This window comes from Marmota flaviventris, chromosome 2, assembly GCF_047511675.1.
Source record: "Marmota flaviventris isolate mMarFla1 chromosome 2, mMarFla1.hap1, whole genome shotgun sequence".
Lineage (NCBI taxonomy): Eukaryota > Metazoa > Chordata > Mammalia > Rodentia > Sciuridae > Marmota > Marmota flaviventris.
Genome location: NC_092499.1, coordinates 97,262,485 through 97,289,528, shown reverse-complemented (window position 1 = coordinate 97,289,528; position 27,044 = coordinate 97,262,485). Strand labels below are relative to the sequence as shown.

The 27,044-nt window shown below is 34.7% G+C and overlaps 1 protein-coding gene across 1 annotated transcript in view; it reads left to right on the top strand.

Annotated features, from left to right (window-relative positions):
* Fam227b (family with sequence similarity 227 member B) overlaps positions 1-4,270 on the top strand; it is a 49,507-nt gene extending 45,237 nt beyond the window's left edge. Inside the window, exon 9 of the mRNA XM_027925769.1 lies at positions 4,125-4,270. Within this exon, the coding sequence (XP_027781570.1) occupies positions 4,125-4,270 (146 nt within the window). The remainder of the gene's footprint in view (positions 1-4,124) is intronic.
* Positions 4,271-27,044: the final 22,774 nt, after the last annotated feature.

Here is a 27,044-nt window from a genome sequence, read left to right as displayed (position 1 = left end):
AATTGTGGTATTTTCTGGTAAATGGATAGAACTGAAGACTATCATGCTAAGTGAAATAAGCCAATCTCCAAAAACCAAAGGCCAAATGTTCTCTCTGATATATGGATGCTAACACACAATAATGGAGCCAGGGAGTGAAGAAGAGAAGTTCATTGGCTTAGACAAAGGGGAATGAAGGGAAGGGAAGAGGTATGGAAATAGGAAAGACAGTAGAATGAATTGTATATAACTTTCCTATGTTCATTTTGAATACACCATCAGTGAAATTCCACATCTTGTTCAACCACAAAAATGGGATCCAGATTAGAATAAATTATGCTCTGTGTATGTATGTCAAAATACACTCTACTGTTATATATATCTATAAAGAACAAATAATTTTTTAAAATTTCCAAATTTTTTTCATACTGGAAAACACATGAGTTTCCAGTTTGTAAAAGATTGAGAATGAAAAAAGATAGCTGATATCACAGTGTGTAATAGTGAATTCTTACAACCCTGAGCACAAAAAAAGAATAAAGTCAAAAAACTTCCAAACAACAGAAAAATTAGGAGACAGATGATATAAACCCTCTCATTAGCACCTCTGAAAACTTAGATGACAATGGGACAATGTCTTAATAATTCTAAGTGAAAATTATTAATAAGTTAGAATCCACCTAACCAAATCTTCAGGATGATCTGAAGACATTTTCAGATGTACATGTCCTTAAATAGTTTCCTTGCATACATCTTTTCTTATGAAGCTTTTGGAGAGACATTCACAATCATAGAGAATGAACAAAGAAAGAGAAAAAATAGGATTCAAGAAATGGAGGTCAATGGAGCACAAAATAATGGTGATTTGAGTTCCCAATATGGGAGTTGTGTAACAGTCTTTATGAAAAAATTTTTCAGATTGGAATCAACAGAAGGCTTTAGGAGTGTTATGGTTTGGATGTGATGTGTCCCCCAAAATCTCATGTGTGAGACAATGCAAGAAGGTTTAGAGATAAAATGATTGGGGTATGAGAGCCTTACCCCAATAGGTGAATTAATCTCCTGATAGTAATTAATCCCCTGAGGTAACTGAAGGCACATAGTGTGTGGCTAGAGGAGGTGGGTCACTGGAGGCATGGCTTTGTACCATTTTATATCTGGCAAGTGGAGATATGATCTGATCATCATGTGAGCCACGTCCCTCTGCCACACTCTTCCACCATAATGTTCTGCATCACCTTGAGCCCTGAGGAATAGAGTCAACTGCCTATGGACTGAGACCTCTGAAACCATGAGCTCTAAAATAAAATAAAATTCCTCCTCTAAAATTGTGCTTGTGAGGTCTTTTAGTCACAGAATGAATAACTGACTAAAACAAAGAGAAGTTCCAGTATGATAATTGAGTACCAGGCCTACTGAAAATAAAAGTTCATATGGAACACAATAGAAGTTGATTATAAGTTCATAGAAAATAATTTAAACATAAAATTATTAACTTTAGAGAAAACAAATTTTCTCAAGAAAATTTAGGTAAATACAGTATACTACATGGCTCAGCTGTGAAGAAGATTTTTATACCATTAATATAATGAATACTGATATTCATATAGTAAAAATGTATGAATACTGATATTCATACAATAAAAATTATAATATTTGATATTAAAATTGTAACATATTTGACATTTGATGTAAAGTGTATAAAGTGAGATTGTATATGGTGATTATGGGATAAGAGTGTGAAAGATGGCAAAATCTTCTTTCCTAGTTGGAAGTCAATAGATAATGACTAAAATTAAAATACCAATATCACTCTTTTTTTGGTACAATATGGATATGAACCAAATAAAAGTGTTTGATTTTAGGAAGCAGAATATGGTGTTGGTGATGTGTGAGGAATTATTGGGGTTTAGTAATATTTGATTCTTTAAACTATATGCCTTTATAAATTGAGGAAATAAAAGCTAAAATTTAAGATATATGTAAACTGTCAGTTAATTGCAAAGATAATTTGGGGATTCCACTCTTTTATTTGTACTTCACTTGTTTCTAAACCCTGCATGATGATAATTTCCTATGAAATTGATCTTACTAAAGTATAATTTTAAAAAATAACATACTTCTTCTGGGTCTCATGGCCCTATGTTAATGTTATTCTTTGGAGCAGTCCATGTTTAGAAATTAATTTGAAATTTTTATTTGTAAATAATGCAAGATGTTGTCATAATTCAACCAGTGGCTAATTTGGAAAAGAGTGAGAGAAGGTAATTGATATTAAGAACTTATTGTGGACCAGGCAATGTGCTAAATAATTTCACATCTGCCTTGATAGAAAAATGGGGACTAAATTGAATAGAATTTTATATCTCATGTCAAGCACATAGAAAGCCTTCAAAAATATTTGAATCAATATGTTATCTCCCTTTTTATATCAGTTCCCAGTAGGCTTTAGCCCAGAAAGGAAAGTGTTGCTTAACATTATATTATATTAACCATGTCTTTTATTTTCTGTATATTGGCATTTTTAATATCATGGAACTTTCTGACCTTTGGTTTTTGCCCTTCTGGGGTTAACCAGTTTCTAGAAATAGTGTCATAGTTTAGATGTGAGGTATCCCCCAAAAGCTTACATGAGACAATGCAAGAAGGTTTTGAGGAGAAATAATTGGGTTTTAGCCTTAATGAATTAATCCTGATGGGATTAACTGAATGGTAACTAGAGGTAGGTGTGGTGTGGCTGGAGGAAGTGGTTCATTGGAGCGTGGCTATGAGGTATATATTTTGGGGTTTTTTCGCTATTTATTTTATTTTACATTTTAATCAGATGGGGTATAATTTCTCATTTTTCTGAATGTACAGGTTGTAGAATCACATTGGTCATGCAGTCATGTATATACATACAGCAATAATAATGTCTATTTTATTCTGGCTGGAGGAAGTGGTTTATTGGGGCATGGCTATGAGGTATATATTTTGTAACTAGAGAGTAGAGTCTCTCTCTCTGCTTCCTGATCATCCTGTGAGCTGGTTTCCTCTGCCACACTCTTCTGCCATGAATGGAGCCAGTCTTCTATGGATTGAGACCTCTAAAACCATGAGCCCTCATATAAACTTTTCCTCCTCTACAATTGTTCTGGTTGGGTCCTTTAGTCACAGTGGCAAAAAGATGACTAAAACAAATAGTAAACAATTTCCTATGAACATATTTCTCAGATACAAACCAATCAATCCAAAGGCCACCCTACAACCACCTCTTATTGGCTCTCATATCCCAAGCACTATCTGCCCTAATCATCCTAGGACCAGGTACCAGATAATTAGATAGCACCAGTCCCTATCCCTAGAGCCTGTTGAAATAATTCAAACTAGCTATTATAACTATCATAAGCCTGGTTACCTGACCTTGCCCATTCCTTCCTAAGGAAAATGATTCTTGCCCATAGTTTCCTTCTCTTCCTCTGTTTCCTAACTGGTCCCAGTGCTTCCCCTGTGGTATACCCCTCTCCTCCTGGGAGTTACATATAATAAACCATCCTTTCAATGGCATCTGTTGACTTTATTATGCATCAAAGTTTCTATTAATACCCAATATTTTAAACACAAGAAATCTATCACAAAGCACTCAAGTGAATCAAACTGAAGGCTTTTGTATATTTTATCTAGTAGCAAAATGCTGCTAATAATGCTAAAAATGTGATAACTGTAGCTGAAAATTCTTAGAAAATTCTAACTTGATATTGAATCTGGTAAATAATCCTAAGTGAAAAACCACTACTGAGAAAATATTGGCTATATTTACGAGCATGGTATATATAAGTGTATATGTATGGTAATAGTAATAGTGATAATAATAATATTACATCATGTTTGTAGAGTGTGTTTGTAGAGTGTGTTTCTATTTACTGCACACTTTATTACAGTTCAATTAATCCTGAAGTGCCCAAAGAGATTTTATTATTTTCAATTTTAAATATAGATGTTTAGAGTAGTTAAATGGCTTACATAATTCCACACAGCTTAAAAGGAACAAAAGCAGAAATTTTTGTTGTGAGGATGAAATATGTAAGTCAAAATTGTTTGACAAATTAAGAGGTATTTTTCAAAATCCTAATTTCTTTGGCTAAATATACACTCCATATTAACAGGACTACAACCACGAAAAGGCTTTTGGGTTCACTGGAAACTAAAAGACCTCTCCACAACAACCATACATGGTAGCAAGAGAGCAACTGAAAAATCAATAAAGGAAAGAATTGCAAGTAGTCAAGAACACATTATATCTAGTAAGTAAAATTTTGGTAACTGCAGAATGGAAAAGGTAGCCAAAATCAAGCATATTAGATTATGTATCAGTCTAGTTTTTCTAATAAGTTATTTTTATGATGGTCTTTAAATATTTGATGCATAGATTGTTTTTATAATAGTAACGTATCTCAATCTTTTTTCCGTTTGCCTGTTATGATATTTTTATATTGGTTTTTAGGAACTTTGTGTCTTTATGTACAATATATATATTCTCACTTTTAGCTATATTACTAATTGGAAGATAATGTCTTTCTAATAGATTAGTGTATTTCTTGTAAAAAAAAATACTATGATTAAGTCTTGTTTTTTATTTAGTCTGATGATATCTTAATTTTTAATAGAAATGATACTTAATTTATCTTTAATTATTGATAGAGTTGGTTTTATTTCTATTATGTTCCTATTTGTTTTCAATTTTATCTAATCCATTCTTTGTTTTTCAATTCCCCTTTTCTTGCTTCTTTTGGTTTATTGAATATTTTTAGTATTCCATTTTAATTCTTCTATTGGCTATTTACCTTTACCACTTTGTATTTTTTAAGATGGTTTAATAATTACAAAATGCATCCTTAAATTATCAAAATGCTACCTGAAGTTAACATTATATTGCTTCACTTAAACTGTAGAAACTTGGAGCAGTATGGTCTACATGTGCACTTCCTTATCTTTTGCGCTATTGTTGTCCTCTCTATATTAGATGTAAACAAATAACAGCCTTCTATTAGTGTTATGAGTTTTGTTTCAAATAATTAATTTTTTCACTTTTTGAGGCCTATTGATGTTTAATATACTTCATATATTCAAAGTATGGAACTTTATGAGTTTTGACATACATATAAAGAAACTGAAAACCCATCACAACTCTTAAGATAGGAAACATATCTATCAGTTCCTCATGCTTTTAAAAAATTCCTTCCTCCCACCTAGTCTCTAGGCAATCTAATATGTTATTTTTGCCACTATAATTTTATAGTGGCAAATATATATATATATATATATATATATATATATATATATATATATATATATATATATATTAACAGAATCATAGAATGTTTGCTATATTGGGAGGACATTTTTTAAATTTTTTTTCCGATTCTTTTTTTTTATTATTATTTGTTCAAAACATTACAAAGCTCTTGACATATCGTATTTCATATATTTGATTCAAGCAGATTATGAAATACCATTTTTACCCCGTATACATATTGCAGATTCACATCGGTTCCACATCCACTTTTTTACATACTGCCATACTAGTGTCTGTTGTATTCTACTGCCCTTCATATCCACTACTATCCCCCCTCCCCTCCCCTCCCTCCCCTCCCATCTTCTCTCTCTACCCCATCTACTGTAATTCATTTCTCTCTCTTGTTTTTTTCCCCTTTCCCCTCACTTCCTCTTATATGTAATTTTGTATAACAATGAGGGTCTCCTTCCTTTACCATGCAATTTCCCTTCTCTCTCTCTTTCCCTCCCCGCTCTCGACCCTGTTTAATGGTGATCTTCTTCTCATGCTCTTCCTCCCTATTCTGTTCTTAGTGGCTCTCCTTATATCAAAGATGACATTTGGCATTTATTTTTTAGGGATTGGCTAGCTTCACTTAGCATAATTTGCTCTAGTGCCATCCATTTCCCTGCAAATTCCATGATTTTGTCATTTTTTAGTGCAGAGTAATACTCCATTGTGTATAAATGCCACATTTTTTTATCCATTCATCTATTGAAGGGCATCTAGGTTGGTTCCACAGTCTAGCCATTGTGAATTGTGCTGCTGTGAACATCAATGTAGCAGTATCCCTATAGTACACTCTTTTAAGGTCTTCAGGGAATAGTCCGAGAAGGGCAATAGCTGGGTCAAATGGTGGTTCCATTCCCAGCTTTCCAAGAAATCTCCATACTGCTTTCCAAATTGGCCACAACAATTTGCAGTCCCACCAGAAATGTACAAGTATACCCTTTTCCCCACATCCTCGCCAGCACTTGTTGTTGTTTCACTTCATAATGGCTGCCAATCTTACTGGAGTGAGATGGTATCTTAGGGTGGTTTTGATTTGCATTTCTCTGACTGCTAGAGATGGTGAGCATTTTTTCATGTACTTGTTGATTGATTGTATGTCCTCCTCTGAGAAGTGTCTGTTCAGGTCCTTGGCCCATTTGTTGATTGGGTTATTTGTTATCTTATTGTTTAATTTTTTGAGTTCTTTGTATACTCTCGATATTAGGGCTCTATCTGAAGTGTGAGGAGTAAAAATTTGTTCCCATGATGTAGGCTCTCTATTTACCTCTCTTATTGTTTCTCTTGCTGAGAAAAAACTTTTTAGTTTAAGTAAGTCCCATTTGTTGATTCTTGTTATTAACTCTTGTGTTATGGGTGTCCTATTAAGGAATTTGGAGCCCGACCCCACAATATGTAGATCGGAGCCAACTTTTTCTTTTATCAGACGCAGAGTCTCTGATTTGATATCAAGCTCCTTGATCTATTTTGAGTTAACTTTTGTGCATGGCGAGAGAAGGGGGTTCAGTTTCATTTTGTTGCATATGGATTTCCAGTTTTCCCAGCACCATTTGTTGAAGATGCTATCCTTCCTCCATTGCATGCTTTTAGCCCCTTTATCAAATATAAGATAGTTGTAACTTTGTGGATTAGTCTCTGTGTCCTCTATTCTGTACCATTGGTCCACCCACCTGTTTTGGTACCAGTACCATGCTGTTTTTGTTACTATTGCTCTGTAGTATAGTTTGAAATCTGGTATCACTGTGCTGCCCGATTCACACTTCCTGCATAGAGTTGCTTTTGCTATTCTGGGTCTTTTATTTTTCCATATGAATTTCATGATTGCTTTATCTATTTCTACAAGAAATGCCGTTGGGATTTTAATTGGCATTGCATTAAACCTATAGAGAACTTTTGGTAATATCACCATTTTGATGATATTAGTTCTGCCTATCCATGAACAGGGTATATTTTTCCATCTTCTAAGATCTTCTTCTATTTCTCTCTTTAGGGTTCTGTAGTTTTTATTGTATAAATCTTTCACCTCTTTTGTTAGGTTGATTCCCAAGTATTTTTTTTTTTTTGAGGATATTGTGAATGGGGTGTTTTTCCTCATTTCCGTTTCAGAAGTTTTGTCGCTGATATACAGAAATGCCTTTGATTTATGCGTGTTGATTTTATATTCTGCCACTTTGCTGAATTCATTTATTAGTTCTAGTAGTTTCTTTGTAGACCCTTTTGGGTCTTCTAGGTATAGAATCATGTCGGTCGCAAATAGTGATAATTTAAGTTCTTCTTTTCCTATTTTTATGCCTTTAATTTCTTTCGTCTGTCTAATTCCTCTGGCTAGTGTTTCGAGAACTATATTGAATAGAAGTGGTGATAGAGGGCATCCCTGTCTTGTTCCAGATTTTAGAGGGAATGCCTTCAATTTTTCTCCATTCAGAATGATGCTAGCCTGAGGCTTAGCACAGATAGCTTTTACAATGTTGAGGTAAGTTCCTGTTATCCCCAGTTTTTCTAATGTTTTGAACATAAAGGGATGCTGTACTTTGTCAAATGCGTTTTCTGCTTCTATTGAGATGATCGTATGGTTCTTATCTTACAAGTCTATTGATGTGGTGAATAACATTTATTGATTTCCGTATATTGAACCATCCATTCATCCCAGGGATGAATCCTACTTGATCATGTTGCACAATTTTTTGATGTGTTTTTCTATCTGATTTGGCAGAATTTTATTGAGGATTTTTGCATTTAGGTTCATTAGACATATTTGTCTGTAGTTTTCTTTCTTTGAGGTGCCTTTGTCTGGTTTTGGAATCAGGGTGATGTTGGCATCATAGAATGAATTTCGAAGAGCTCCCTCTTTTTCTATTTCCTAAAATAACTTGAAAAGTATTGGTATTAATTCTTCTTTAAAGGTTTTGTAAAACTCCGCTGTATACCCATCCGGTCCTGGGCTTTTCTTGGTTGGTAGTCTTTTGATTGCTTCTTCTATTTCATCCATTGATATTGGTCTGTTCAAATTGTGTGTATCCTCCTGACTCAGTCTGGGCAAATCATATGACTTAAGAAATTTATTGATGTCTTCACTATCTTCTATTTTATTGGAATATAGGTTTTCAAAATAATTTCTAATTGTCTTCTGTATTTCTCTAGCATCTGTTGTGATATTGCCTTTTTCATCCCATATGTTAGTAATTTGAGTTCTCTCTCTTCTTCTCTTCATTAGCATGGCTAAGGGTCTGTCAATCTTATTTATTTTTTTGAAGAACCAACTTTTAGTTTTGTCAATTTTTTCAATAGTTTCTTTTGTTTCAATTTCGTTGATTTCCGCTCTGATTTTAATTATTTCTTGCCTTCTGCTACATTTGCTGTTGTTTTGCTCTTCCTATTCTAGGGCTTTGAGATGAAGTGTGAACTCATTTATTTGTTGTTTTTTTCTTTTTTTGGGGAATGATCTCCAGGCAATGAATTTCCCTCTTAAAACAGCTTTCATTGTGTCCCATAGATTCCGATATGTTGTGTCTGTATTTTCATTTATCTCTAAGAATTTTTTGATTTCTTCCTTTATGTCTTCTGTAACCCATTGATCATTCAGTAACATATTGTTCATTTTCCATGTGATGTAGGATTTTTCCTTCCTTCTTTTATCATTGATTTCCAGTTTCATTCCATTATGATCAGATAAAATTAATGGTATTATCTCCATCCCTTTATATTTACTGAGGGTTGCCCTATAGCATAATATATGGTCTATTTTTGAGAAGGATCCATGTGCTACTGAGAAAAAAGTATATCCACTTGATGATGGTTGATATATTCTATATATGTCAGTTAAGTCTAGGTCATTGATTGTGATATTGAGTTCTATAGTTTCTTTATTCAACTTTTGTTTGGAGGATCTGTCCAATGGTGAGAGAGGTGTGTTGAAGTCACCCATAATTATTGTGTTGTGGTCTATTTGATTCTTGAACTTGAAGCGAGTTTGTTTTATGAATGTCGCAGCACCCTTATTTGGTGCATAAATATTGATAATTATTATGTCTTGTTGGTGAATTGTTCCTTTTAACAGTATATAATGTCCTTCCTTATCCCTTTTGATTAACTTACTCTTGAAGTCGATTTTATTCGATATGAGGATGGCCACCCCTGCTTGCTTACGAGGACCGTGTGCGTGGTATATTTTTTCCCAACCTTTCACCTTCAGCCTGTGTATGTCTTTTCCAATCAGATGTGTCTCCTGGATGCAGCATATTGTTGGATTTGTTTTTTAATCCATGTTACCAGCCTATGTCGCTTTATTGGAGAGTTTAAGCCATTAACGTTTAGAGTTACTATTGATGTATGGTTTGTACTTCCAGCCATGTTTGATTATTTATCTTTTTTTTTTTTTAATTTGGTTTGTTTCTCCATGATTAGCTTTCCCCCCGCCATCTGTCTTTACTGAGGTACTTCCCACTGTTGGATTTGGTTATTGTTTTTCATTTCTTCCTCGTGTAGTGTTTTGCTCAAGATGCTTTGCAATGCTGGTTTTCTGGCTGCAAATTCTTTTAACTTTTGTTTATCATGAAAGATTTTTATTTTGTTGTCGTACCTGAAGTTTAATTTTGCTGGATACAAAATTCTTGGTTAGCATCCATTGTCTTTCAGTTTTTGAAATACGTTGTTTCTGGATCTTCTCGCTTTCAGCATCTGTGATAAAAAATCCATTGTTAACCTTATTGGTTTACCCCTGAATGTAATCTGCCTCCTTTCTCTTGTAGCTTTTAATATTTTCTCTTTGTTCTGTATATTGGATATCTTCATAGCAATGTGTCTTGTCGTTGGTCTACTGTGATCTTGTATGCTCGGTGTCCTGTATGCATCTACAATTTGTACATCCGTTTCCTTTTTTATTTCTGGAAAGTTTTCTATAATTATTTCATTCAGCAGGTTGCTCATTCCCTTGGATTGAACCTCTATACCTTCCTCTATCCTGATGACTCTTAAGTTTGGTTTTTTTATGTTATCCCATATCTCTTGGATGTTTTTCTCGTGATTTTTTACCAGCCTTTCTGAGTTGGCTAGACTCTTTTCAAGGTGATATATTTTATCTTCATTATCTGACGTTCTGGCTTCTACTTGCTCCACTCTGTTAGTGATACTCTCATTTGAGTTTTTAATTTGGTTTATAGTTTCCTTCATTTCTAGAATTATTGTTTGATTTTTTTTTTATAATCTCTATCTCCTGATAAAGATGCTCATTTGCTTCTTTTATCTGTTTATGTAATTCATTTTCAATGTGTTCTTTCATTTTGAATTTGCTGTCTCATATCCTCTTTAAGATTCCATTCCACCTGTCTAAGGTATTCCTTGAGTTATTTATTAGACCATTTTTCTGATGCCTCTAGGTGCTCCTGAATATTTAGGCTGTCCTGCATTGTTTGTACTCCTTTTCTTCCTTGCTTTTTCATGCTGCTCATGTTACTTCTTGTTCTGTTTGACTGTTGAGTTACTGTTTACTCCTATAAATTTATTTGATGCTTGGGAGGAAGGGTATTAGAAGGGAAGGGAAGAAGTTACTAAAGAGAATGAGAGTAAGCAGGTAGAATTCAAGGAAGGGGGAATAAGGAAATTGAAAAGAAATGAAAAGACAAAAGAAAAAATAGAAAATAAAAAAAGAAAAAAAAATTTTAAAATAATCAAAAAAATAAAAATAAATAATAATAAAAAATATTTAAAAAATTTAAAAATGAAAATGAAAAACCCAAATAATAAAAAAAAAACAAATTTAATAAATGCAGTCTTAGAGTTTGATTAACTTCTCTTCCAGTAGGTGGAGCTGTGCCCACTGGGCCAAGCTTCTCCTCTCAATATGCGGGAACCAATCACTGTGCAGCAGCTCCTCCTCCCAGACTGGGTGGGTCTCCAATCCTGAGTGCCTAGGGCCTTTTCTTGTGTCTAGTCACTTCCCCTCTTTTTCTCAAGCCAGGCCCCGCTCCCCGGTGACGCTCACCACAATACTGGCTACACGCCAGGTCTGCTGCTCCCGGGAGCCCTATTTTCTTGAAGACTGGGCACACTCTCCCTGTTTGCCATTCCCTCAGACCCTAAGTTTGTGGAGCTTGGGGCTGAGAAACCTCAGAGTATTTTGCTTGCCCTCCGGTAGCCACACCCCCGGTAGCTGGTGCAAGAGTCCTCAGTTGTCAGCACTGGTGGGAGCGGTAGCAGGGTGTTCCGCACTGCGGGTCCTGCACCACTCCTGATTCCCTCGGTCTGACTATCGCGCTCACGGGAGAGCTGGGAGGGGCCCTTAAGGTTTCCCCGCTGTGTGGAGAAGGAAGGCTAGGGGGTTACACACCTGTCGCCGCTGGTTTCAATGAAGTTATCTCCTCTGCCACATTCTGGTTACGTCAGTTCTCTGTCATGGTGGTATCCCATGCAAATGGCGACAGTTCGTTCCCTTTGCTGGGTGACCAATGCAACGGGTGGGTCCTGCCTGTCTCTCCCAAGCCCCGTCTCAATCCTGTGGCCACTGCCTATGAAGGCTCAGTTGGTATTAACCTCCGCAGGTTCAGAAAGGCCGACCAGTTGTTTCAGCGGGATCGTTTAGTGCTGAGTCACAGCGGTTTGTCTGAGAGACGCAGGCAAACAGGAGCTTGAATTCAGCCGATCCGGGCTTGGTGTGTGTTCTGAGAGGCCCAGACTGTTCGCCCCAGATCCACGTCAGCTCAGCATTGCCTAGTGATCCTGAGCAAACAGCATTTAGACGGTTTAAGACTCCCTATGCCCGCACAGCTGAAGAGGTCAGAGACTTGATCTCTCTGCGCCCACCGCCATGTTGGATCCCAAGCAAAAAAATCGGGATGACATTTTTTAATCTGCATATTGTTCTGAGGTTCATTTGTGATGTTTCATGTCTTAATAGTTTATTTCTTCACAATGCTGATAAGAGTCCAGAGTAAGGAAAGAATAGTTTATTAATTCATCTATTGATAGATCTTTGCATTATTTCTAGTATTTAACTATTACAAAATAAAGCTGCAGTGAACATACATATACAAATCTTTGTAAGGACATGGAATTTTACTTCTCTTTGTCAGAAATCCGGTAGTGGAATGCTTTCATAGTATGCTAGGCAGATGTTATCATATTTTAGGAAATTGTAAAACGCTTATCCAAAGCTTTACATTCCTACCAGCGTACAAGTTATACTTACACTACTTCCTCACTAACAGATCTGTAAACAATCTATGATTGAGTCTTGTTTTTAATGATGTAAATTTTTATTTTTATACTATTTATTAGGTTTTATTTTAGTTTCTCTAACAACTAGTGATGATGATCTTTTCAAGGCTGGGGCTGTAGCTCAGTGGTAGAGCACTTACCTAACCCGAGCATGGTCCTAGGCTCAATCACCCCATGCTGAAAAGAAGAAAAAATTCTTTTCATGTCCTTATTTATCATTGCTGTTCTCTTTTATGAAGAAGTGTCTGTTCAGTTTTTTGGCCATTTTTATTTGCATTGTTTATCTTATTATTGAGTTATAAGAGTTATTTTTATATTCTAGATAAAAATCTCTCCAAACCTGCAGCTTTCTTCATTTTATAACAGGAATTTTTGAATGTGACGGTTCATTATTTGGCAAAATCAAATTTATCATTTTTTTCTGATATACTTTGAACTCTATTTAAGAATTTTGTTCTGAAACCAGTTTCAGCTCAGATTATCTGCCATATTTTTTTTGAAAAATATTATAGTATATGGTTTTATAATTTATGCATGCAGCTGTTAACTTTAGATCTCCAGTTCATTTTTAGTAATTTTTGTTTATATGAAGTAAGCATCAAAGATAATTTATTTACATATTGTTTTAGCACCATTGGTTGAAAATATTACCCTTTCCCCTTTTAATTGTGTTGGGACATTAGTTAAAACAGCAATTGACCATATATATATATATATATATCTAAATCTATACTCTATTCTGTGCTAATGATGCCAATACCAAACTATCTTGATAACTGTAGCTCTATAATTTATCTTGAAGTCAGGCAGTGTACTCCAACTTTACTTTATTTTTACAAAATCATTCTGGTTATTATTATTCATTTAATTTTCATAAAAAATTTTTCATCTTTTTGTCAGTTTCTAAAATATATACTATGGAATTTTGATTGCAAACACATTGAATCTATAGATCAATTTGGGGAGACTTGATATCTTAACAAATTTATTTTCTATCCCATGAACCTAGAATATATCTACATTTATTTAGAATTTCTTTAATTTCTCTCAGCAGTTTTTCTAGTTTTTACTCTAACAACACACCTTTGTCAATAATATTAAACATTATATTTTTAAAATTTTAATTTCAGATTTTCACTGCCAGCATATAGAAATTATCATTTTTATATTAATCTTATATCCTATAATTTTACTAAACTTGATTATTAGTTCTAATAGTCATTTCATGTTTCTTAGCATTTCCTGCAAGATATGGGCAAGTATGCTCTCTGAGTATAAAGATCATTTTACCTCCTCGTTTCTTATCTCTGTTTTCTTTCCTGTCTCTGTTCTTTAGTAGCCATATAACACTAAGCATCTGTTTAAATTTTTTAAAATTGACACATAATACTTATACATATATATGGTATATATGCTTTATGTCTATTTTTCTTGCCAATGTCTAGAACTTCAAAAAAAAAATGCTGACTTAAAAATGGTATCCCTATGTAATTCTTGATCTTACAGGGAAAATGTTACATCATTTATCTTTAAGTTTGTTTTAGGCTATATAGGTTTCTCTAGATGCCCTTCATAAGATTGTGGAAGTTCTATTCCTAGTTTGCTATATTTTTTAAAAATCATGAATAGATTAGGATTTTGATCAATCCTTTTTTATCATATATTATGATGAACATACGTTTTTATTTTGTAGTCTTTTAACATAATGAATTATGTTGATTTTTAACGTTTAGCCTAACCTTGCAATCCCATTTGTCATGATATATTAACATGATGTATTTTAATAGTATAGTGTATTATTTATATTCAATTTGCTAAAATTATATTTTCTTTTCCTGTAATATTCTGTTTCATTTAGTAATTTGTGTAATGTCCCCAAACTTCTCATTTCAAAAAGAGTTAGTGTAAAATTGGTGTTATTTCCTCTTTACATATTTTGTAGAATTTACCAGTGAAGCTTCTGGGCCTGGAATTTTCTTTGTGGGAAGGTTTCTTACTACAACATCAATTTTCACAATAGATATAAAGTACTCAGATTATTGATTCCTTCTTGAGCAAACTTTGTAATTTTGGGTGAATATTTTATTCCTTTAAATATGTTTGATTTTCTTTCTGAGAAGTAGTAACTCAGAAACCTAAAAATATTTGTAATCCATTTGAGACTTTCTTTTAAGCTTTATTAGATGAGCTAGAAGTTATTCATCTATGCCTAATTTGCTTCCCCTACTAAGGATATCCTTAAGTACTTCAAATTCTATGTATAGGTTTCCCACTCTGGCTTCTGGAGCAACAGATTTCTGTGAATCCAAAGTATTGTTTTGCCACTCCGTCATGTGGCTGTCTATCAGCTTCAGACAAATGTTTAAGGATAATCTTCTTCTGGTATCCAGAATATCTTTCTCCTCTATAGAATGTTAACCTGTGACCTTAACTTTCCCTGACCTTTCTGAATATTAAACTTTATTTTCTTAACTCGGTGAGACCACTGGGTTCTATCTGAATTTCCACCCCTTGTACTATACACTGAAAAGTCATTTTAGATACATTGAATCTACAGATCAATTTGGGGACACTTGATATCAAATTTATTTTCCATCCTGTGAGCTTAGAATATATCTACATTTATTTACAATTTCTTTAATTTCTCACATCAATGTTTTCAAGTTTTTACTCTAACAACACACCTTTGTCAAATAATAATATTAAACAACTATAACAACTGAAGGTTCCCTTACTTGTTTCTCTTTTCTTGAGAGTCACTGTCCTGTACTGTCTGTTGTCTAACACATGGTAACCACTGTGTCATATTTTGTCCAATTTTTTCAGTTAAGATAAAACAGAAAATTCAGTCCTGTTACTCTGTCATAGCTAGATGTGGAAGTGACGATATGTGTTCTTAAAAAAAAAGAAAAGAATTTTTTTTCAATAATCTACATTTATTCACATATTTATCATTCCTGGCTTTCTATTCCTAACCATAAATCTGAGTTTCCATCTAGTGTCATTTTTCTTAAACCTGAATAGATTGCCTTTTGACAGTTCTTATAGTTCAGGTCTGCTAGAAATGAGTATTCTCAAGTCTATTTATCTAAAAATATCTACATTTTCCCTTGTTTTTGAAGGTTATTTTCACTGGATGTAGGACTCTAGATTTCCTTTTTATTTTATTTTCTTTGTTTAATTTCCAGTAAATTATTGGCCCATTATCTTCTGTATTATTTCTAATGAGAAGTCAAGACATTATTTGTATCATTGTTTCCACTATGCTTGGGGTCAGCAAACTTTACATGTAAAAAGTCAGATTGGTTTCTGTCACAGAATATTATTTTCAACTCTCAAAAAATATGAAAACTATTCTTAGTTTGCAAACTACATGAAAAATAAAGACTGGATTGGACCTGGAAGCTATAATTTGCTGATCCCCTATTCTATGTAATATATCTTTTTATCCCTGTCATTACTATTAAGATTTTTTTTTTCTTTATCTTGGTCTTACTTGGAGTTCATTGGTTTTCTTAAATCTGTGATTTTATGGTTTTCATCAGTGGTGAAAAAAATCTCCTATTATTCTGTTCTGTTTCTCTTCTCCTCTGGGAATCCAATTTAACCTGCATTATATTGCTTAATATTGTCACAACTTACTAGGTCTTTTTTCACTCTTTTTTCCTCTGTTTCACAGATTTGATACTATATTTCTTGTTAAGTGATCATTTTCATTTAGAAACAATAAATTCAATATGCTTCAAACTACCTGAATTTCATATTAGTGAGAAATCCTGTATATGTATTGTACATTTTATTTACCCCTAAATATACAGAAAAATACTTTATACATTTGACCCTAAACCATGACAAGATTTTTGTATTTCTGGATGAGATCATCTAAATCTGTGGGAATGGGAAATGAGCAGAGAGGGGAAAGGGATTAGAGGTTTGAGGGGGTGCTTCTTTTTATATTGCTCAAAATTAAAATATAATAGTTTATGTTCAACCTGGAAAAGTCTTTCACTTGAGGTATGTACTTGATAATGTGTATTAATTTAGTAGAGACTTATTAATAATTTTATTTGGCAGGTGGCTTTTATTATCATCCTTTTAAATGAGAAAACTTAAACATAAGGAGATTAAACAACTTGCTCAAGGTCACATAACTGATAAATGCTAGAATGTGAATTTCAACCCAGGAAACTTTGGTCTTTGGAGTTTGAATCAATGACTTCACATACTGCCTCTTAGTCATTTATATTATATTAAGATTTAAAATCATCATCATAAGAGATAACTTTTGATTTACTATATAGACTTAATCTCTCATTTGTGAAAAATGTGAATGAGGTTTTAGATCCCTTCCTGGATTAAATTTTAATAGGTGAGAAGGAAGAAGAACATATGTTGGTAGAAGGACCAGAAAAGGGGCAGAAGAGGGGATGTAGGGGAGAAAGGTACTTGTTTCCTAATTATATTTGCAGATTCCTTTAGAAATAGTAAGTAATGGTTTGGTGTCAATGTGGTGCAGAGGCTAAATTATGATCTCAAAGTTCTAAACCTCTAAAAAGAATAGCACTTTCATTGGCAAAGCACATATCTGCTACATAACCACTGTTTTTGATAGGGGAACTAAAAGCAAAACTGTACCAACTTAAAAACATAAGGATTAAAGAGATTTTAAAAATTTTTTGCTGTTGTTTTCTGCAAACTTCTGCTAAGGTTGTGACTTCTAGGAAATCTGTTTAAGGAAGAAGTATGTTAAAATCTGTGTATTTCATGATATGAACTTTGATGATTTCTTCAGAGTTCTATCTGCTTTTAATTCTGCTTTCTGAGTTTTTATATTAGTTAGTGTAGGTGAATACCCCTTCTCACACAATGATTTAGGATTCTAGGTTAATTTTGTCTTCTGGATTCACCATACTATTGAATTCAGTAGTTATTGTAATTTATCTGTGTCAGAAAGTAAAAAGGAGTAGGTTAAAAGTCTTGGTTCAGAAGTGGCCCACATCACTTTCAATCCATGCCATTAGTGCCAACAAGTTATGGTTATACATAGATGTAAGGATGTCTAGAAATAGAAACCCTGGCTGGTAAACTGTTACGTAGGGCTTATACTATGGAAAGGTGAGAATAATTTTGGAGGACAGCTGATTGTCTCTGCCACAAGCATTCAGTTAAAAGAATAGTGAATAATCCTTACTTAATACCATGCTTTTGCTATGGCCAGTAATAAAATTTTAACTAACTATAATGCAAAAATTTTGAGAAGTTGTATCCACCACCATGGGGTCTTAATAATTTCCAATCTTTTAATATTGGCTGATATTAATGAATGTGAATCTTTGATGTTATATAAAGAAATGTATAACATTAAACCAGTATTTTCTAAAAGACGAATACATGATGTTTTAAAAAAAAATCACACATGGATTTCTTTTAAAGTGCTAGACCAACAGGCTTGTAACAGAGTTCACATGGCATAGTATTAAGGTTTCAGAGTCCACACTGCAACTCACAATTAAGAAGCTACATCTTCTTGGGCTGGGGTTGTGGCTCAGTGGTAGAGCACTTGCCTAGCAGTGTAAGGCACTGGGTTTGATTCTCAGTACCACATATAAATAAATTAACAAATAACAAATAATAAAATAAAGGTCCATCAACAATTTTTAAAATATATATTTTTTTTAAAAAGAAGCTACACCTTCTTAAGTTTTGATGTAGAATCAAAGAATCAGTAATAAAGAAAAGGTCTTAAAATATTTCTATTTCTAAATAATTCTGGTGTTCTATGACACAGCCGAGTGAATATAATTAACAATAATGCATTACTGTATCTCAAAATAATTTTTTTTGGGGGGGCTTGTTGTTTTGTTTCTCTTTTTCTTTTTTGGGGGGAACCAGGGATTGAATTCAGGGGTACTCAGCCCTATTTTGTATTTTATTTAGAAAAAAAGGTCTCACTGAGTTGTACAGTACCTCACTGTTATTGAGGCTGGCTTTGATCTCATGACCCTCCTGCCTCAGCCTCCCAGACCACTGGGATTACAAGTGTGGGCCACTGCACCTGGTTTGTTTCATTTTTTGGTATCAGGAATTGAACCCAGGTGTTCCTAGCCACTGAACCACATCTCCAGTCCTTTTTATGTTGTGTTTATGTTTTTGTTTGTTTGTTGCTTAATTTTGAGACAGGGTATAGCTAAATTGCTTAGCCTCATTAAATTTCTGAGGCTAGATTTGAACTTAAAATCCTCCTGCCTCAGCCACCTAAACCTGTAGGATTACAGGTGTGCGCTCCTATATCTGGCCCTTACAATAATTTGAAGAGAGAAATTTGAATATAGTCACCATAAAGAAATGATAAAATTTTGAAGTGACTACATGTGCTAATTACTCTGAGTTGATCACTACCCAATGTATACGTACATAAATCAAAATATCATACCACATAAATATGTACAAATGTGTCAATTATATTTTTTTATTTTTAAAATAAAAAATTCCTTCTTCTAACTTATCTATATAAAGCTATATTTCTGTTATATACTTTAATACATAAATATCTATTTCATAAAAATCACAACAGAATCAATTGTGATATTGATATGTGTTTTAGTCAGCTTTTTTGCTACTGTGATCAAAAGACCTGACAAAGACAATTTTAGAGGAGGGAAGTTTGTGTTTTCAGAGGTTTCAGTCCATAGAGAACTCCATTGCTCTGGACCTAAAGTGAAGCAGGACATCATGGCAGAAGGGTGTGGAGGAGGAAAGCAGCTCGATGCAATCAGGAAGCAGAGAGAGCTTGGCTCACCAGAAACAAAATATAAACACCAAAGGTATATCAGTGATCTACTTCCTCCAGCCACAGCCTATCTGCCTACAGTTACCTCCCAGTTAATCTATATCAGTGGATTAATTCACTAATTAAGTTAAGGCTGTCATAACCCAATCATTTCAACCCTAAACTTTCTTCTGTTATCTCACACATGAGTTTTTGGGAGACTCTCATATTCAAGCCATAATAATATGAGAATCTAGCTGTATTCTTTCAAGCCTGGTTTTTGTTAGGGTCTGTAAACAAGTCAAGATGGCACCTGGCATTTTGCCAGAGGGAGTGGTTTGTGAAGTAACGCCAGCGAGCCATTAAGTGTGGAGATTCCTTATGGTTGACTGCTGTATCTAGTTTATGTTAATTAGATAAGCTGTGTGGAATGTATATATACACCTCCTGTCCTACAATAAACGGCTCCCACTCCTGCTGTATCAATGTACGCAAGTTGCTCTTCACCCCCCGGTTATTTTGCTGCAGCCGGACTGCGGCAGTTTTAAAGAATGTGAAACAATCTTACTATTCCCAAAATTTTTCTTGAAAGTATAATTTTTTCATAGAAGATGTTTTTATATTAACATGAAATGAATTTATTACTATGCTTAGTGAATTAAACAATTTTAACATTTTGTGCTTTTTAATTTTTAATATAACAAATATTAGTACAGTGAAAAACCCACATAAACAAAAGTTCCAGTTCTTCTCAAGAATACACAGGACTCTAAGGCAAAAAACTGAAGGCTACTATCCTATTGGCCCATGGCACATCCTGCTTGTATTTTAATAGCATCTGTGTTACATATCTTCAAGCTGGACTTAGTTATCTCCTATAAAGAATCCCTGAAAATAATGATCAGATAACTTATTTACTGGTGCCATAAATATGATTTTATACTTGGAGACTTTCCTATAGTCTCTAATGTTTCTTTGACTTTACTATATTTAGCTTGTACATTGAATATTTAAGTGTATTTGATCAAGTCATATAGCTCCCTGAGTCTTACGTTTCTAATTGAAAAATTAATTAATTAGAATAGATTATTTCTGTTTTCTGTTATTCCATGACTTCTAGCCATAGGTGCTAAATAATCTTCCAAAGTAGCTGATGACTGTTGAGGTGGGGTTAGAAATAGAGATGGTGATATAGGATTCATGATTGTAGAGCCCCTTTCCCCTTCATCGTGTATGGTAGTGGGTGGAGGAGTTGTGTATATTAAAACTTAATATTTGTGCTGGAGAAAAGCAGGTCAAAAGTGAATCAGGGTAAAACATGAGTACACATATAGATGCATGCTTAAGTATGACTTTCAAGGAATAGAGTAATCTATGCTCCATGCTATTTCAAAATTTCTTTTCCTAATCCAAAACACATTTAAAACATTTTTTTTCTTGACCCTTGAGATGCTTATTGTCATGTGGACTTATTTCCAGAATTTTAATGAAAAGAATTTTCTGTTTTAGTTCTTAATGAAATAAACAGACAGTGAATAGTTAAACTTTGCCTTCCAAACAAACTGGCATAATATCTCCATTTTTAGGACTGTCATGTAAGCAATTAAAGAATTTCAGTATCTGGAATGACTAGATTTACAAGCCAGCTCCCCTTAAACAGTGTATTTGTCAGATTATTTATAACCCTAAAGTTTAAATGTTTATTGTGCAATACCATTTAAGCTTTTAAACTCAAATATTATTTTTTAAAAATGTTTTTATGCTTCTCCCCAGTATTTTGGGGTGGGGGTACCAGGGATTGAACTCGGAGGCACTTGACCACTGGAGTCATATCCCCAGGGTCTCACTGAGTTGCTTAGTGCTCAGGCTGGCTTTGAACTCTATATTCTCCTGCCTCAGCCTACTGAGCTGCTGGGAGTACAGGCATGCACCACCACACCCAGCTTCTCTCCAATTTTAAACCCAAGTTTTCCTCTTTATCTGGACTTTGGGGTTAAAACATGAATGAGCCTCATGATTCTTATAAACTATAGTTTAAACTAAAGCTATAAGAAAAATCCTTATGTTCAATTAGTATATAACTTTAAAGTAACTAATACACATAGCTCTACTTGGTGCTATGCAGAAATAAAGCATAGTAGTTATTTATATCCAAGTATCATTTGATATTTAGCAAGAAACATGTTGCAGAAATACTTTAAGTAATAGCCAAATGGGTTAGGACTCCATGTAATAAAGAACTACTTGAATTTTAATTTGTACATGTCTTTTTGCTACCTTTTAATTGCTAGCATTGCTCAGGGACAATAAAAAAAAGAATCCTTAAACTAGGATATAAGGTTGTACTTTGAGATTTAAGCCTGTAAAATCTCCACATTGTGATTTTCATCACATATCATTGAAATAAAACCAGGAAGTGTATGCAGCATACAATTGAGGAAATCCTCAAACTTCCAGTGTGATATCAGTCTAATTAAGTTGTATTGTATTATTATTAGTTAAATTTTATACTGTGTGAAGAAAGACTTGTGAACAGAGGTGTTGTGTAAAACATAAGGCATAAAATAGAGGTAAAACTAAAAAAAGAAACAATAGAAATTGGCAGTGTTTTATAGGACTATCCAGATTTGATCATTATGATCAAAAAAAGTTTTCATAATAATTTAGATAATATATGCTTATATATATAAAATCATTCTTACCTCTCTTTGAGTTTGTACTCACCAAAAATCTTTTAATTACTAATATAGCTTCAAAGATCAAAACCCATGCTACTTTAAGAAACAGAAGCCTCTGGGCTCCACAGATATTTCCCCATACTTGCATAAAGGTTGAAACATTACAAAGCTGAATAAATCCAGATGCGCAATTGTGACCCCAGCACCCAAAACCACACAGATCTCTTCACTAAAGGTCATTTAGTACAGCAGGGGGTGCCACCAGAGAATCAGTGTGCTTCCCCTCTTGGACTTGGGGCACACCCACCACCCACTCACAGTGCAGCTTCCAAATGTTCTTGCCAAAAGAAGCATCCACCCAAGCAGAGCCTAGAAACATGTATGCCATGGCCCACAACCACTTTCATTTCTGGAAGCCTCTGCTACCAGTAGAACTTGCCCCTACAGGTCCTAGCAACATGTTCCCCAAGCTGTACTCTCCTAGTGCAGCTGCTGCCATTTCAGGAGGCCTCCACAATATCAGAGGTTCCTGAACAGGGCCATCATTCCCTTTGCTAAAATGGCCACACAGTAGGTACCTTACCTCCACTGCCTAGCACACCATATATGCCTGAGCTACTAGAGTGTCCCCATACCTAAATGACCTTTGGAGACAGATGGAATTTCTGAACCTGGATACACACACGCCACCCAAAGCTGATGATGACAAAGCTCTATGGAGACTACACCACAGTGATGGAACAAAAGCCAATGTGACACCCTAAGACATCCTTGGGCGAAAGTATTTTATTACAAAAGCCACCCTTTGCTGGGCATGGTGACTCATACCCAGAGGTTCCAGAGGCTGAGGCAAAAGGATCACGGGTTTGAAACCTTCCTCAGCAACTTAGTGAGCTGTAAGAAACCTAGTGAGAACCTGTCTCAAAATTTAAAAAATTAAAAATGGGTGGGAATGTGGCTCAGTGGTTAAGCACCCTTGAATTCAATCCCTGGCACCAAAAAAAAGCCACCCTTTGAAATTGCTAGCAATAACCAATCTTCCAGATGCACAATTATCAACAAAGGGACATAAGAAGTATGAGAAATCAAGATAATATGATGACTCTAAAGAAACACAGTGACTCTCCAGCAACAGACTCAAAGTAAAGAAACTAATGAAATGACTGATAAAGAATTCAAAAGAATAATTAAGGAAATACAATGAGATATAAAAGAATACAGACACACAATTCAGTTCAATTAGGAAAAAACTTATGAATGAGAACTTTAGCAAAGACAGAAATCATACAAAAGAACCCGAGATTTTGGAACTAAGGAACTCAATAACTTAAAGTATACAGTAGAGAGCCCCAACACAGTTGAAATCAAGGAGAAAAAAGTATCTTTGAGTGTGATGACTTGTCTTTTGAAATATCCTAGCCAGACAAAAGGAAAATAAAATAGAAAAAAAGAATGAAGAAAGTCTCTGAAACATGGAACATCATTTAAACAAACAAATATTTTAATTATGGAAGTTCTAGAAGGTAAAGATAAGGAGAAAGACATAGAAAATATATTTATTGAAATAGTAGCTAAAAATTTCCCTATTCTTGGAAAAGCTGTGGACATTCAGGTCCAGAAAGCCCAAAGGACCCCCAATAGATTTGACCAGAAGAGGTCTTCTGCAGCAGTCTTGCTGGGCACAAATCATGAGCCACTCAAACAGGAACAAACTTTATTTCCGAACTCCCCCGGAGGCCACCCACTAAGCCCTCTCAGGAACCACACCCACCAGAACTGCCTCCACCGGAACTTCACCAACCAATGCGAACTCCCCAGGAATCCCTGCGAGAACTCCAAACTAGCGGGCACCCTAAGCGGACAGCAGGGGTCTATATACAACTGAATATACAGGCTTAACATAACCATCATCATCTCAATGGCTCGCTGGCGTCATCTCTCAACCACTCCCTTCTGACAAAATGCCATGCGTCATTCCGACTCGGCTGTGGCTCTCAGGATCTCCCCCCTTCTGTTTAATTAAACACCAAGCAAATGGCTTAGGGACTGTGCCTGTCTTAGGTTGTCCAATACTACATATGGTCCTTACCCGTCATCGGATGAGCTGACCTCAAGGCGTCAGCCTCCTGTCTTAGGTTGGTACCATTGCAATTGGATCTTACCCGTCATTGACTACTGGTCCAGCATACAGCCATACTTGTGGATAGGCCTTTGCACTAGTGGGGGGATGAGGTTCTTTGCCTCACCTCTGTTGGCCCCCAAATTTTAGACCATCACAAGCAGAAGGGAGGAGAATGCAAAATGCCACGACACCAAGCCAAATGATGGCTCTTTTTGGAAAAATTGTACCACCAATGACACCATCAGCAAAGATATTCCAGCACTACCACAATTCGCTGCACCAACAGATAGTTCACAATGCATACAAGTGATACATAGTCCAGGCAAGTTCTGCAAGCAGTTCAAAGCAGAGGAATCTATTAATATGTCCATTTCCTCCCAAAGTAAATCGACTCCTTGATTGAGCATCACATGTTGAGCTACATTATTCATTGATGCATCAGTTTATACAGTTTGTTGTGATAGCTATCGCAGAAGCTGTAGTTTGGTTTTATATTTGTCTTTACCAGCACTGGGATGAAGATAGGAATTCTGGCAATGATGGCTAAAAAAAAAAATTATGTAACATTCCAGGAGGCACTAAAAGAAAGCAATTTTCTAAACAATTTAGTATCCTGAATAGAATTAGATATAATGAAAAGGAAAGGTGAAAGTAAACAAACAGATCTGTTAACCTCCTTTTTTGTACACATTTTAAAACAATCCTCAACAGCTGTTTACCCAATTTAAATTAAACCATTTAAATCACATGAATAATAAAAAATATTTGGATCCATTTTTTCATGAGCACTCCTCATATATGATATATGGACATACACACATACAGACATACAATACAAAACACAAGTGTGTACACATAACATACAACACATAGGACAATAGTAAAGGCCTTGTAGCTTTTCACAGGTGAAATCTCCATTGCAATGTTTAAAAACTCCACAGTTAAAAATAGAACTGATCAGAAAAACATTAACCTAGGTCTGTATGAGCTCAAAAAATAAAATAGAACTTCATGATGTGGGAAAAGGCAATAATAAAATAGATACTGAAAAAAGCATCCTGGTTACCACCTGGGTTTGACTCTTCTTTGGATATCCCATCCTTTATCCTGTAACTTGCATATGGGTCTGAAGGTATTCCTACAAGCAAGCCCCAAGGTTTTTTACATTTGAAATAGGCTTTAATGGTGTTCAGTATTCATTAGCCTCCAGGTGTGGGAGAACCACTGTCGCAGATGTAAGGATATCAGCTGTTATGGATTTTAGCCAAGTCATTTTCTTTTTGGTCTGTAGAAATCGCTTTAGTTAATCTCTCTGGAATCCAAATTGGCTGCTGTTCTCCCTGTGGAAACACAAACAGACCCCCGACTCCAGACAATCACTGGGTCAGGACCTTTCCATTGTCCTGTTAGACTATCCTTCCAAAGTACCTTGGGCTTATGTACATTTTTTGGACACATATGCCTTTCTGCAGCACTAAGCCCTGATGAATCCAAATTTTAAAAGTTTAGAGTAAAAAGGGTTATTTTAAGTTTATCTTTGGGGGATATATACCCCTTCCCAATTCCCTCTTTTTGTTTTAATAAGTACATTTTAATAGTTTGATGAGCTTTTTCAACTATGCCTTGTCCCTGTGGATTGTATGGGATTCCTGTTATATGAGTAATGCCAAATGATGAGCAAAATTGTTTAAAAGAGGTAGAAGTATAACCAGGGCCATTATCTGTTCTTAACTGTTTTGGAATGCCCACAGTGGCAAAATTTTGTAAGCAATGAGCTATAATATCTTTAGTTTTTTTCTCCAGCATGAAGGGAGCCCATCAAAAATACAGAAGAAGTATGAACTGTAACATGCAAATATTTTAATTTTCCAAATTCTGGCAAGTGTGTGATGTCCATCTGCCAAATATGGTTAGGTATCAGTCCTCTAGGATTGACTCCAAGATTATCTTGTGGTAAAAAGGTCACACAATTTTTACATTGTTTTATTATTTGTCTAGCTTGTTCCTTAGTTATTTTAAAATGCTTTTGTAAAGTATTAGCATTGACATGGAATCTTTTATGAAAATTTGTAGCTTCTTCTAATGTAGAGAAAATATGTATGTCATGTGTAGTTTTATCTGCTAAATCATTGCCCAAACTAAGGGCTCCAGGCAATCCTGTATGTGCCCTGATATGTCCTATAAAGAATGGATCTTTTCTGTCCCAGATTAGACTTTGTATAGTGGAAAGCAAAGAGAAAACAGTAGAGGAAGAGGAAATCCTACCAGCATCTTCAAGGGATACTATAGCATTAACTATATACTGACTATCAGAAAATAAATTAAATACAGAATCTTTAAACATCACAAAAGCTTGTAATGCTGCATTAAGCTCTACCTTTTGAGCTGATTGTTTGGGTACTAAAAATGTAAAAGTTTGATCAGTGGTAACTACTGCTGCTGTACCATTACATGACCCATCAATGAATATATTTGGAACATTCATGATAGGTGTTTTTCTTGTCATTTTTGGAAAAACTATAGGATGCGAAGACCAAAAAGACAACAAAGGGTTAGATGGTAAGTGGTTATCAAATGATAGATTTACACATGATTATTGCCCAAGTATTTAACTCATTAGCTAACTCATCAATTTGATCCATTGTATATGGAGAAGACAACAAAGGGTTAGATGGTAAGTGGTTATCAAATGATAGATTTGATAGATTTACACATGATTATTGCCCAAGTATTTAACTCATTAGCTAACTCATCAATTTGATCCATTGTATATGGAGTAATAATTTATTGGGAGAAATTCCAAACACTCCCTTTGCTGCTTTTATTCTTTTGAGTATTAATTGTCCTACAGCCTCAGGATACCTAGTAAGAATAGTGTTAGGAGAATGAGATAAATGTATACATAATAATGGACCTTCTTGCCAAAATACTCCTGTAGGAATATTTTTTGTTGGTAGTACA